The sequence below is a fragment of the Melospiza melodia genome, chromosome W (assembly GCF_035770615.1).
Source record: "Melospiza melodia melodia isolate bMelMel2 chromosome W, bMelMel2.pri, whole genome shotgun sequence".
Classification (NCBI taxonomy): Eukaryota; Metazoa; Chordata; class Aves; order Passeriformes; family Passerellidae; genus Melospiza; species Melospiza melodia.
Genome location: NC_086225.1, coordinates 15,550,931 through 15,563,373, shown reverse-complemented (window position 1 = coordinate 15,563,373; position 12,443 = coordinate 15,550,931). Strand labels below are relative to the sequence as shown.

Below are 12,443 nucleotides of genomic sequence, written 5' to 3'. Positions count from 1 at the left end.
GATGGGATGGATAACATAAACAGTGGCATTATGTATGGTAAGCACAAAGGCAGTTGCCACATTAGAAACAGGATCATAGGTGAAATTCACCATAGTCTGCCAGGATTGAAAGTTCCTTTCAAAATCAATTGCATTATCCAACACAATTTCTTGAATTTCAGCTGGAAAATTACCTTCACCCCTTTCCCATATGATCAGAGCTGCTGTTGCTTGTATCCATAACTGTGCTTGTATACAACTGAAAGCTAAAGACACATTATCTTGAACTATACTAAGTGCTTCTACTATCAACTTGTGGTCTTGGTCCCCGGCCTTTTCATACTTCCTTACTTTGGCAGTACTTTTGAAATCTGTCACTGGCTAGTTCCTAATGCCAATAGAGATTACTGTAAAGGCTGCTTCAATTTTGTTAGGCCACCTGCTGCAGTGGCCAGTTGATTCATCAGTATTTCTGAATCAATTCCATTTAAAACTCCTAATTCTGTCCCTAATATCACAGTTAGATGTTTGTTATGGGGAACAGGAACTGCTTTCTGTTTATGACCATCCCTCCCTGCCCGAGGGATGTGCTGGGCTCACACTGCAAATTCAGACACACTTCACAAGTGTATCTGACAGAGGTTTAGGTCATATCTGAGGCAGATGTTTGTTCTGAAATGTAGAGACCTCAGGAATCTCCTTCCCCCTCCAGAGCACCTGATTTCCCAGATGTGTGGCAAGCAGGAATGTCTCTCCTGGTCTACGAAACCTCACCCACCTTGCCCCTAGCTTCAGGTCCAAGCCTCAAGTAAACAATGAAGGGGAAGTCTGAGAGAAGAGCCTAAATTCATTGCAGTGCCTCAGAAGAAACTGGGATCAGGTTTCTGCTACTTGAAACACTCAGCACAAAAGTGATGCTCAAAATCCTACAGCCTGCTGCCGAGCTCTGAGGGGGGGGTCTCTCTCTACCACTTTTAAGCAGAATCCAACTGCCTCAGACTGGGACAATCACTGATCCAAATCTCAGTAGGAAAAGGGATAGCTATAAATAAAGAAAATCACCTTCCTTGCTTGGGTTAATTTACCACCTGCAGTTCAGCACCCTTTACCAGCCATTGCCTGAGTGTTCAGCCAACCGGCTTGGAAAATGACCTAAGGAGCGGTTGTTCAGTCACATTCTTTACTACGTTAGGTTCAAGTTTGGAGTTTGGGTAGAGTCTGAACTAGTATGGGGTGTATAAGGCCCTGCTGTGGTAAAAAGTGCAGTGTCCACTTTGAATTCAAATGAAAGTCTGATAGTAATTCGAGCTCAAAGGCAGGTCACTTCTACAGGCTGTATCAAGGTGAAATTACACCAACAGTCTGATTCACTTAGGTTATCACAGACTTCAGACACTAATTACATCTGGTCTCTCATAAGCTACCCTATTGATGACCTGGCACCCTACTTTGATTTCTTCTCCTCTGATTCCTTGAAGAGTCCACAGTTCCTGTTCTTGCCATTCTTGCTCCTCACATACCTGATTCTCGTGGATTACTACAGTAGATATGTTTAAATCTTTTATCTCAGAAGGTTTTCCTATGGATCCAGTATACTGATTAAATGCCAGGGACCAAGGCCATTTAGCATTACTTTGAACAGAGGTACTCTCAAGTTCTGAAACTTCAGTTATGATTACACACAATACAATTCTACAAACTAAAATATGAGCTACTCCCGACCGCAATATACTCATTTTGCCCGAGTAAGTTTTAATCTCAGTTCATTGTCTCCTGGCGTCACTCCTTAAGGGGTTTCTGGGCCTTCTTCACCCGAGAGTGATGGATCCAGGCATTCTGCTCCTTGATTTTGATTGCACTGAAGGTGGTGAGAAGTACTCGCAGTGGTCTGTCCCACTGTGGTTCCGAAGTCTTCTCTGTAAGAGACTTAACATATACATCATCCCCAGGCTATCTAACTCCCTGCTCCGAGTTCCAGCCACATGTTTCTCAATTACTCTGAGCTGTTTGCTTAATGCCACCATGTAGGTGGACATTCTGGACATTCCCTTTGTATTCTATATGGTCTTCTATAAGGCATTCCAAAAGGACTCAGCATTCCTTTAGCTCAAGGTTTAGTTTGAATTTGCAATATTGCTAGTGGAAGAGCTTGGGCTAGGGTAGATTAACTTCTTGCTTCAGTCTTATGATTTGCTGCTTAATCAAATGATTCATTCTCTCCACCTGGCCGCTTGATTGGGGGTGATATGGGGTGTGAAGTTCCTGATCTATGCCCAGGTGGCCACTAATCTGTTGCACTGCTTTGGAAATGAAATATGATTCTTTATCTGAGGACATCGTGCCTGGAACTCTGAAGCATGGTATTATTCCTTATAAAAATAATCTGGTCACCTCTTGAGCTTTGACAGTTCTGGTGGGGAATGTTTCTGGCCATCCTGAAAATGTATCTATCAATACCAGTAAATACTGATAGCCCCCTTTCCTTGGGAGTTCTGAAAAGTTAATTTGCCACTGCTGTACAGGCCCATGGCCTCTCCCAGTCTGACCGAGTTTTGGCCGGGGGCGTATTTTGGGGTTAGTCTGGAGGCAAGGATCACATTGTCGGCTTACCTGAGTGATAGTGGCATATAAATTCCTGACAACGATACAACGATTGTTTCAATCAGATTTGTGTAATGCACTCTGTATCACTCGCAGCCTTGGTCATTTCAAAAAAGGAGCCACACTCTATAAAAGGCTTCTAAGTAGTTAGGCCCTAGTGTGTTTTCTAGTGCCCTTCCTTCACTAGTAACCACGAAAATGGGAAGGGATTACTAGCTCTCTTTCAATGGTAGCCCACCCCTTGCAGTTGTACGTCTCTTTTGGTTAGTATTATTGTATTATGGCTTACCTTCGAGGAAAATCTGTACCTCACCCTTTGCTGCTTTCTTTGCCTCTCCATCCGCCAGCTCATTTCTTTCCTCCAATTTTAAGCTCACTCTCTAGTGTGCCTTAATATGCCTTTTCAGGTAGCTGAACTGCTTCCAGCAGCTGGATTTTCTCTTCTTTCCCTGTGAGGTCAGCAGTCCCCTCTCTTTCCAGATGGCTCCATGTGCATGTATGACTCCAAATGCATTCCTTGGGTCTGTGTAGATGGTTATTCTCCTCCCTTTTGCCCTTTCCAGGGCACGGGTCAGGGCAATTATCTCAGCCTTCTGCGCAGAGGTACCTGTTGGTAATGGTCCAGACTCGATTACCTCTCTGCAGGTAGTCACTGTGAACTTTGCAGTGTCGCTTTCCTGTCAGTGAACCCGGTCTCTGCATCGTCCGGAGGAGCATCCCTTAAGTCTGGGTGGCGGGAGTAGGTAGCTTCGGTGGTCTCTAGGCAACTATGGTGTCCACTGAGAAAAGAAGCTGAGTTGACAATATTAGTCACCACTATCTCTACATCGTCTTGCTCTACCATGATGGCCTGGCAATTTAGGAACCTCTGTGGTGAGAGCCAGTGGCCACCCTTTACTTCCAGTGCTGCAGACACTGTGTGGGACACTAGCACAGTCATTTTTGTCCCAGGGTAAACTTGCATGCCTCTTGAATATTCAGCACGACTGCTGCTACAGCTCTGAGGCAACCTGGCCATCCTTTGGCTGTTGCATCTAGTTGCTTAGAGAAGTAAGCAACTGCCCTTCAGTAAGGGTCCGAGTCCTGAGCCAATATTCCCTGGGCAATTCCTTGCGTGGGAAAAATAGAAAGAATTGTTTACTTACATCTGGAAGTCTCAAAGCTGGAGCTGACATGAGGGCACTCTCTCTAGCTGGCGAAAGGCCCATGTGGTGTCTTGTGTCCAGTGGAGATCTCTGTTTCCATTGGCAATAAGAGCATAGAGAGGTCTGGCGAGCAGTCCATAATTATAAACCCACAGCTGGCACTACCCTACCATGCCTAAGAGGGTTCGGAGTTCTTTCATTGTCTGGGGTTTCAGGGTTTGGCATACGGCTTCTTTGCTTTAAAATCTGCTGCTCCGCACTCACTTCTTACTCCAGGTAGATTACCTTCTGTTTCACTACCTGTGCCTTTTCTTTGAGACTCTGCGTCCTTGGAGTCCTAGGAAATTCAAAAGGCTTACCGTCCAGGCTTCTCTCGCTTCCCTCATCCGAGTGGCTACTAGAAGATCGTCCACGTACTGCAACAGCCTCCTTTCCTCTTGTGGAGCTTCCCGGGACTCTGGGTCTTTGCAAGCTGTTCTCCAATCGGAGTGGGGAATCTTGAAGCCTTCAGGCACATGGACTATGTGAGCTTGAGTTTGAATGCAAAAATTTCCTGGCTGGCTTCGTGGATAGGGAGGCAAAAGAAGGCATCTCTTAGGCCTAAAACAGTGAACCAGGTTAGCTCAGGTGTTAAACAAGTCAGTAAGGTATATGGATTTGCTACCACAGGGTATAAATTCTGTTTTATCTTATTGACAGCCCTTAATCCAGTACTATCAGTTATTGGGCTGATTCCTTCAATATTTTCCTTTTGAGGGTACTACTAAGTTCTCACTAGTTGTGTTCTTTCGTTAAACTTGATGCTCATGGGGGAGCATCTTTCACTCTCCCTGGTACAGCAGAGGCCCATACCCTTGAAAACACTTGTTTACTTATTCTAATATCCCCTTACTAATGTCTTTCTTAATTTCAGTGTCTGTTAATGTTAAGCCTAACATCTTTATATCATTTGCCTCCAGAGTAACCTTTCTCATTTGAGAATGTTTAGCAAATTGAGCGAATTGTACAAAAGCTTTTAGGTACACATAGTACACATATCACTTTAAAGGTTTGCACAAGGATGCCTTCTCAGACTGGCCAGTTGTTCAGTTGTTCCCCACACTGCAACATAAACATTCTCCACAGGTACTAAAGTTTTATTTAAAACTTAATATATGTCCCTTGTGTCAACAAAAATTCTTCCTTTTTGGGGAGGTCATCTTTACCCTTCCTCCCTTACCTTGGGAGGAGCCTTTAGCAAATCATATGTACTCATTTTGTGAACTGTGATTGCTTTGCATTTCAGCATGATAATTCTTGCCTGATTTCATACGTTGCTATCTTATGCTGCATGCTGAACAACATGTTTGATTTGCTTTCTCTTTGCCTTGTTTTCCCTTTTCAAGAAATCTGGGTGATTTCTTAAAACACAAAGACATTTCAGCATACAAAACTCTATCCCATTTATCCTCCTATTTTAAAACAGTACTAACAGCAATGAAGTATTATAAATCTTTTTATTTTCTGAGCTGCTCCTACTGGCAGCCTTCTCCCAGTGAGCCCTTCCCAAAAGGGGCTAATTTAGGAACCTCTTTGCTCTGGTCAGTTCTCATTATTTATTTCTCCTTGCCCTATCTCGCTTCCACTCAAACCTTTTTACAGACCTTCACAGTAGTTTCTCAACTTTCCTCCTATACACACAGCTCCAGGTGGCAGGTATCAGATGTGGTTCCCACACACAAGTTCTAAGACCTTAGGTTCTGAATCCACTTGACCAGAAACCTCTAATTTACATGTGCCCTGACACTTATTAGAACAGCAAAAACAGTGTTTCTCATAAACACCGCACTGCAATAATAACTGCACATCCAGCTTTTGCTCACAGGCCATTCCCGTGTTCCCTGGGGAGACGGGGCAGCCAGAGCTGTCCCTGTGCCCAGGGGACAGCCACTGTCACCTCACACAGCATGCTAATCAAAAACGTGACATAGACACTATATTCTGATCAAACAAAATATCAGTCTTTTCTAGTTCTCTTCTTGCACAATCTAATTAAGCCCTGTGTCTACTTACACTTGTTTTACTGCTTTGCAAAAAGGCTGTGCTAGTCACAGCCGAAACTCTGATATGCCCTCAGACACAAACACTCGCACCCGCACCCCTCCTTTATCTCAAATTTGCTAGAGCCAAGGCTTGAATTGCATTGAGGGGGGGAATTCTTGGAATTCCTTTAACTCTATCGTAATTAAGCATAAATCACCGTACTATAGTTCTCCTATGTAAAATGCCACTCTTGTTGCAACAAAATCTTAAAATCTCCACAAACACTACTATACAATCTGAGAATCAAATTACCACAATGCAGCGGAAGAAAATCACCACACAAAACCACTGGGAAAGGGCATATCTCTCAAAGTGCTCGCTTTTCTCAACACAACATAGCATACCATAATTCAGCATTTACTCACATCAATTTTCTTGGACACAATCAAAATCAAACATCCAAGGCAAAGGAACTCTCTGAGCTCATACTCATACTCACGGTTAAAATGTACCAAATCTACACAAATCACTACATTTAAACACGATAAATACCATCACTGACATTCTTCCACTCGCTTCTCTGTGGGGCACTTCTGTCCCTGCCCCCGCAGCCTGCTGCAGCCGGCGCCTCAGGCCTCACTCGGCTGCTTCAAGCACGGGTAGTACTGACCCCCCCACACTGTAGATTTATTCTCTTTTATACCCCATACACTTATACACTTGCACGATTAGAAACACAGTGCACCGACCACACAATGCACACATTAACCATACAGCAACACAGTGTCCGGACATCACACACGCATACAAACAAAACACACACGGGCTCAACAGTTCTGTTCTATCAGAACTATGAACCCCCAACACACATACACGGGTTCACCCGGCTCACCCCCAGAACCGCTTGCGGTCTGCTCTATCAGAACGATGAACCCCATCTCTAATACAGCTGCTCTATCAGCTGAACCCAGACGTCTCTGGGTGGTTTACTCCCTTGCTCTCCTTTCCCTTCCCCAGGGCCCCTCAGTACATACCGTATCTTCCTCCGCAGGCCAGCAGGTCATTGTCTGTCCTCGCAGGTGGCAAGTTGAGACGAACGGAGCCCCACCAGGAAAAAATCCTAGGGCGCGCCTTGGAGGTCCGTCTATCCCCCCTGCCCCTGCGGGGACAGAGAACTCCTGGCTGGCTCGCCATAATGTTTTGCGGAGAAAAGAAGAAACCTCACAACTTTATAAAAGTTGTAAAGCCCGGTATGTTTATTTACGACGCGCACTGGACGCAAGTCCCCGAACAAGGCATGCATGCCTCTGAAGACCTCGGGTCTTCTTCTATCCCCCTTCCAAATGCATATGCATACAGTTTCACAATAAGTTCATACATATTCATTCCGTGTGACATCTAGCACCAGTTCTTCTTTATCAAAGGAATTTCTAAGTCGGGGGCAAATCGACCTTGTGGTCTTTTCTGTTTTTCTTTCTCTGTCTCCTTGCTGTCTCGGCATGCGAGTTTTTCCTTCAGCTTTGGCCTCACAGACTTTTCACCTTTCTTAGACACTTCACCTAATTCAGAATGGATCTTTACTCTGTCTCACTATGAGAAGCAGCTGAGGGAGCTGGGTGTGTTTGATCTGGAGAAAAGGAGGCTCAGAGGGAACCTTATCATTCTCTACAACTCCCTGAAAGGAGATTGTAGCCAGATGGGCATCAGCCTCTTCTCCCAGGCAACTAGCAACCAGAAGAGAGGACATAGCCTCAAGCTGTGCCAGGGGATGTTTAGGTTGGATATTATAATGAAATTATTCACAGTAAGGGTGATAGGTATTGGAATGGGCTGTCCAGGGAGGTGATGGAGTCAGCATCCTTGGAAGTGTTTAAGGAAAGACTGGATATGGCACTCAGTGCCATGGTCTAGTTGACATGGTGGTGTTCAGTTATAGGGTGGACTCGATGATCTCAGAGGTCTTTTCCAACCTAATTGATTCTGTGAAACCATGGAAAATCTTAATAACCTAGTGATAGCAGCAAATGGAGGGATACTTAATAATGAAATAATAGTGCAGATGTTTATAGCATTAAACATTATCAGTTTGCTGGAATATGGGAACACTCCCTGTTTGCTGTGAGTTTTCCAGTCATTTAGAAAGGGATGTATTTGCTCCAAGGAGCTTGTAAAACATGATGTTTTTAACTCAAACAAGAATCCCAAAGCATTGAGTGATGTGGCTGCAAATTTCCTGGGATCTGGGTTTTTTGTGAGAGTTGGCAGCAGACAGAGATGGGAGTTGGATAGTGGGTCAGTGCCATGACTCCAGGTTGCACAGGAGGAACACAATGGGGTGTTTTGGGGCAAAATCCATCTATCTGCTTCATTTGCCCAGATCCATGCTCATTGCCACTAAAAAAGCCTTTTGGGGAAAAAAATATCCATCACTGTAGGAAACATCTTTGCATAATTTTTTTCCTTCTCTCCTGCCTCTGCTGCCCAAATGATGCTACTGGCTTTTCCCAGTGGATGCCAGAATCACGGAGACAGGTGGGAGCAGGGAAGCTCTGCTGGGGTCCAAACAACCATGAAAAGCATCTTTGGTAGCAGGGAGGCCTGAGCCTACTTATCCAAGCTCAACCCTTATATTCTCATGTCTTTTTGACTAGACATCCAGTCAACAGCTGAAGTCCACAAATGAAAGAGGCTCTGGCGTATTTATACTGTGTGCTGGTATCATCTCCTAAAAAAAAATATCCTGGATTACCTAAGATTCGTCCTTGAGGTCTGGTCACCCCATATAATTGAAAAACCTAATGGAATTCATTCAGCCCTCCATAAAGGCATTCATTGCCAAGGCAGTTGTTTTTTTTGTGGTTTGGGTTTGTTTTTTTTTTTTTTTAATGTTCTGACAAATAATTCTTTGTAAGCAGCAATGAACTACTTGTTAAGTGGTCTTCACTAATGCAAGCACAAATATCAAGTGAAAAAGGCTTCTCCCCCCTGCTGCCTCCTGAAAGGGATGCTTTTATGTCCAAATAAATAAAAACCCAGAAGAATTTCAGTATGCTTAATGTGTAGCAGGAAGTTGGAGGGAGGGAAGTGATGGCTGGTTGAGATGAGGATGGATAAAGGAGCATTCTCCTCCTGTATTCAGTAGTATCTCCTCTATGGACTGAGGGGCATCCCCCCAAATTCCTCTATTTCCTGAGCATTACCCTCCTTAATGGGTGGAGGAAACACTATGCTGGGCATGTTTCTTGACCAACTGGGGGCACCCCATTTGGTTTAGGAGAGAGGTAACTCAAACCACCCACCTTATTCCCCTTCATTCCCTTGAGTGGTGCTAGATTTCAGCAGGATATAAAATTATTGGCAACAAAGTCTTGGGAGGCACTGAAAAGGGGAGATGGAAGGACAAACTGGGGTGCACCTTGATGAATGCTGTCCCAGGGACTGCCTCCCCACTGCCAGAACTCCCATCCCCACTTTCACCCAGGAGGGAGGGTCCCTATTATGCAGCATATACAGCCAGGCCCATTTTTAGTAGCTGCCTCCAGCAACTGGAGAAATATTTCCCCCACTGGGATAGAAATGAGGAAATTAAAAGTGTGTGGCTGGGTTTTAGTTTTGTTCTCTTAAAAGCACAGTGCAGGGCTTGAAACACAACTCAGAGACAGAAGAAAAATGCCTGCACTGGGGAAATGGGCTTTTTAATACCAAAAAATAAAGAAATCGGGGCAGCCAACATGTTCCTGCCATTGCTTATGTTGAGCAAAGGGGTTTGGGGGTCCACAGAAAGAGCTTTGGGGTGCTGGGTTACCCACTATTCCCATTACCATATCTGCTCCCATGCTGCAGGGGATTATTTTGGTAGCACTCACTAGCATACCAAGGTTGATTTTTTTTAAATGCAATTACAGAGATAAATAGTTCTCAGGTCTTAACATGACTACCAAGGCTGGAACAAATTACCTGCTGAGCAGTGCCAGGCTGTTAGGGATCCTTCATGAGGAAAAGGGGCTTTTCACATTCCCCCCCCCCCGCCTCCCTTTGCTTTTTCCTGCTACATTGTATCCCTGCTTCTTGCACAGGATAGCTATGTGCAAGGAAGTAAAAGAAAAAAAGCTACATGAATGAATTTCAGGAGGGGTTAGGCCGTTTTTGTTGAGAAGTATGAGATTTTTTGGTCCCCACCATCTCTCAGTGCTTCCCACAAGTTGGGATGTCATCCAATGTTTCCATTCTCTCCACCACCCAGGCTCTGACTACAGGTAGGGAAAAGCCCTGTGAACTAGAGTAGGTGATTCCTTGCCCCCTCTGGTCCCATGGGGTGACCTTCAATGTGGTTTTCTTAGCAGCACCTCATTTTTTCTCAGCATCTGTGTCGAGTAGATAGTTATTTATGGAAGTGGATCCACTATCTGGTGAGTGAAAATAAGGACATTTAGGGTGTTTGGTCTTGGTAAATGCAGCTGGCTAGAGCATCTCATCTCTCCTAGTGCCACTGAAGGTGGTCCTGGTAATGGTTTGAGTGAGGATGACTGCACCATGGTTGCTGCTGGTAGGTCTCAAGCCACTTTTGAAGGTAGACATGGTGATTTAAGACTCATAATTCTAACTAGAATTAGGTGCTGAAATGGCACAGGAATTCTCCAAATCTGGGTCAACTTAAATGGTCCTAATAACATTGCTTTTGGAAATGGTGGATGTGCCATGGGTGTTGGTGTGTACGTGGAGAGCGTCATGAACACATTGGCAGGCAATGACCTGCCAGCATTGTGTCACTTTTGGGTTGTATTACCCCTTTTGGTGCTAAATTTCTGTTTTTCTTCCTTTTTTTCTCCTGTTCTGTAGATTCCCAAGTTCTTCAGGAGCCAGGGGATTGGTCACATTGGTGTGTGGTGGCATACTGGGAAGAGAAGACACGTGTGGGTCGGCTGTACTCTGTCCAAGAGCCCTCCCTGGATATCTTCTATGATCTACCTCAGGGGAATGGTTTCTGCCTCGGACAGCTCAACTCAGAAAACAAAAGCCAACTGGTGCAGAAGGTCCGCGGCAAGATTGGCTACGGCATCCAGCTCACCAGGGAAGTGGATGGAGTGTGGGTGTACAACCGCAGCAGTTACCCCATCTTCATCAAGTCAGCCACACTGGACAACCCCAAGTCCAGGATGTTGCTGGTTCACAAACTGTTTCCAGGTTTTTCCATCAAGGCTTTTGACTATGAGAAGGCGTACAGCTTGCAGAGACCAAATGACCATGAGTTCATGCAGCAGCCATGGACAGGATTTACGTTTCAGATCAGCTTTGTGAAAGGCTGGGGCCAATGCTACACTAGACAGTTCATCAGCAGTTGCCCATGCTGGTTGGAGGTTATTTTAAATAACCGATAACTCAAGACAGAGTGGACTCAAGGCATTTATATTACTTTGCTGCTAATATTTCCTTCTGAGTGCTTGCTATTCATGCAAACTTTCTGGTTTTGTTTTGTTTAGTTTGTATGTCCCCCCCTTTGTTTTGAGAAAAATCTTTGGAAATATTTTTTTATGCTTTGGGGTAGTTTGATAAACCTAGTTTTTTAAAGTATAAATGGCCAATAACTCGGAAGGATGAGAAAAGGGTGTGGCTCACATAAGATAATTATTTCATGCCTCTGAAAGGATTATCCTATGTGATCAATGGATTCAGAAGCCACTTGCTATATGTTACAGTTCCTTCTCTTGGATAAACGAACAAGATACTTGTATTTTTTATGCACCACCTTCCCATCCCTGGTGACGATGACACCAAGACCTCTTCCCCAGCAGTGCTAACCCCACATTGTTGCCAAAGAATGGTGCAAAATCTTCCCAACCAGGTCTTTACCCATCTTTTTTAATTTTTATTTTTTCTTGTTGCTGAGTTGGCACCTTGTCACTGTGTTTATTCTTCTACTGCTTTTTTTTTTAAATTTTGTATGGTCATGAATTGATGCAAGGGGAGAAAATAACAGCAGAGAAACCTCTTGCATGGACCGCACTTTATCATTTGAGCTGATATAAAGCAACAGAAGCCTAATCCTAAAAAAACCAAAACAAAGCAAAACCAACAAAACAAATAAAAAACAAATGGGAAGAAAAAAGAAAAAGTGTTCACAATAGTCGGTCTGTTGTAACTTCTTAGATCAGGTTAACCCAGTAACATTCAATTTGATAATGCAGTTGTGCTTTCATTTCTTCTTGAAATCATACACTAGTATGATACTTTTGCACTCTTCTTAGCTCAATGAGCATGTTTAGACCTTAACATAAGCTATTTTTCTGTATATAAAGGTTTAAATGAACAAGAGAGCATTCTCATTGGAACTTTAGCACTGTAGTGCTTTGGAAATACACACAAAAAAGGACTCCTTAAGACCCCCTGAGATTTATTAAAGAAAAAATGCATTTTATGTTATATATAAATATATTATTACTTGTAAATATAAAGACGTTTTATAAGCATGATTATTTATGTATTGTGCAATGTGTATAAATGAGAAAAAAAAGAAATATGTACTTTGCTTTAATATAAATGCAATTAACAAATGATAAATAAATAAAAAAAAAAAAGAATGAAATTGCTGGGTTTTTCTATGGGTATTGTCATCCAGATGAATGTTTTTTCTAAAGGAGCTTATGTTCCATTAAAAAATAAAAATGTACACTTGATCCCAGGCTGTGCCAAGTGTCT

General features: G+C 43.6%; 1 protein-coding gene across 3 annotated transcripts in view; it reads left to right on the top strand.

Moving 5' to 3' along the window:
* Window positions 1–11,125, top strand: part of LOC134431480 (mothers against decapentaplegic homolog 7-like) — a 37,391-nt gene extending 26,266 nt beyond the window's left edge. For all 3 annotated transcript variants that reach the window (XM_063179494.1, XM_063179493.1, XM_063179492.1), the window contains one exon: window positions 10,587–11,125. In XM_063179494.1, coding sequence (XP_063035564.1) covers window positions 10,587–11,125 — 539 coding nt within the window. The remainder of the gene's footprint in view (window positions 1–10,586) is intronic.
* Window positions 11,126–12,443: the final 1,318 nt, after the last annotated feature.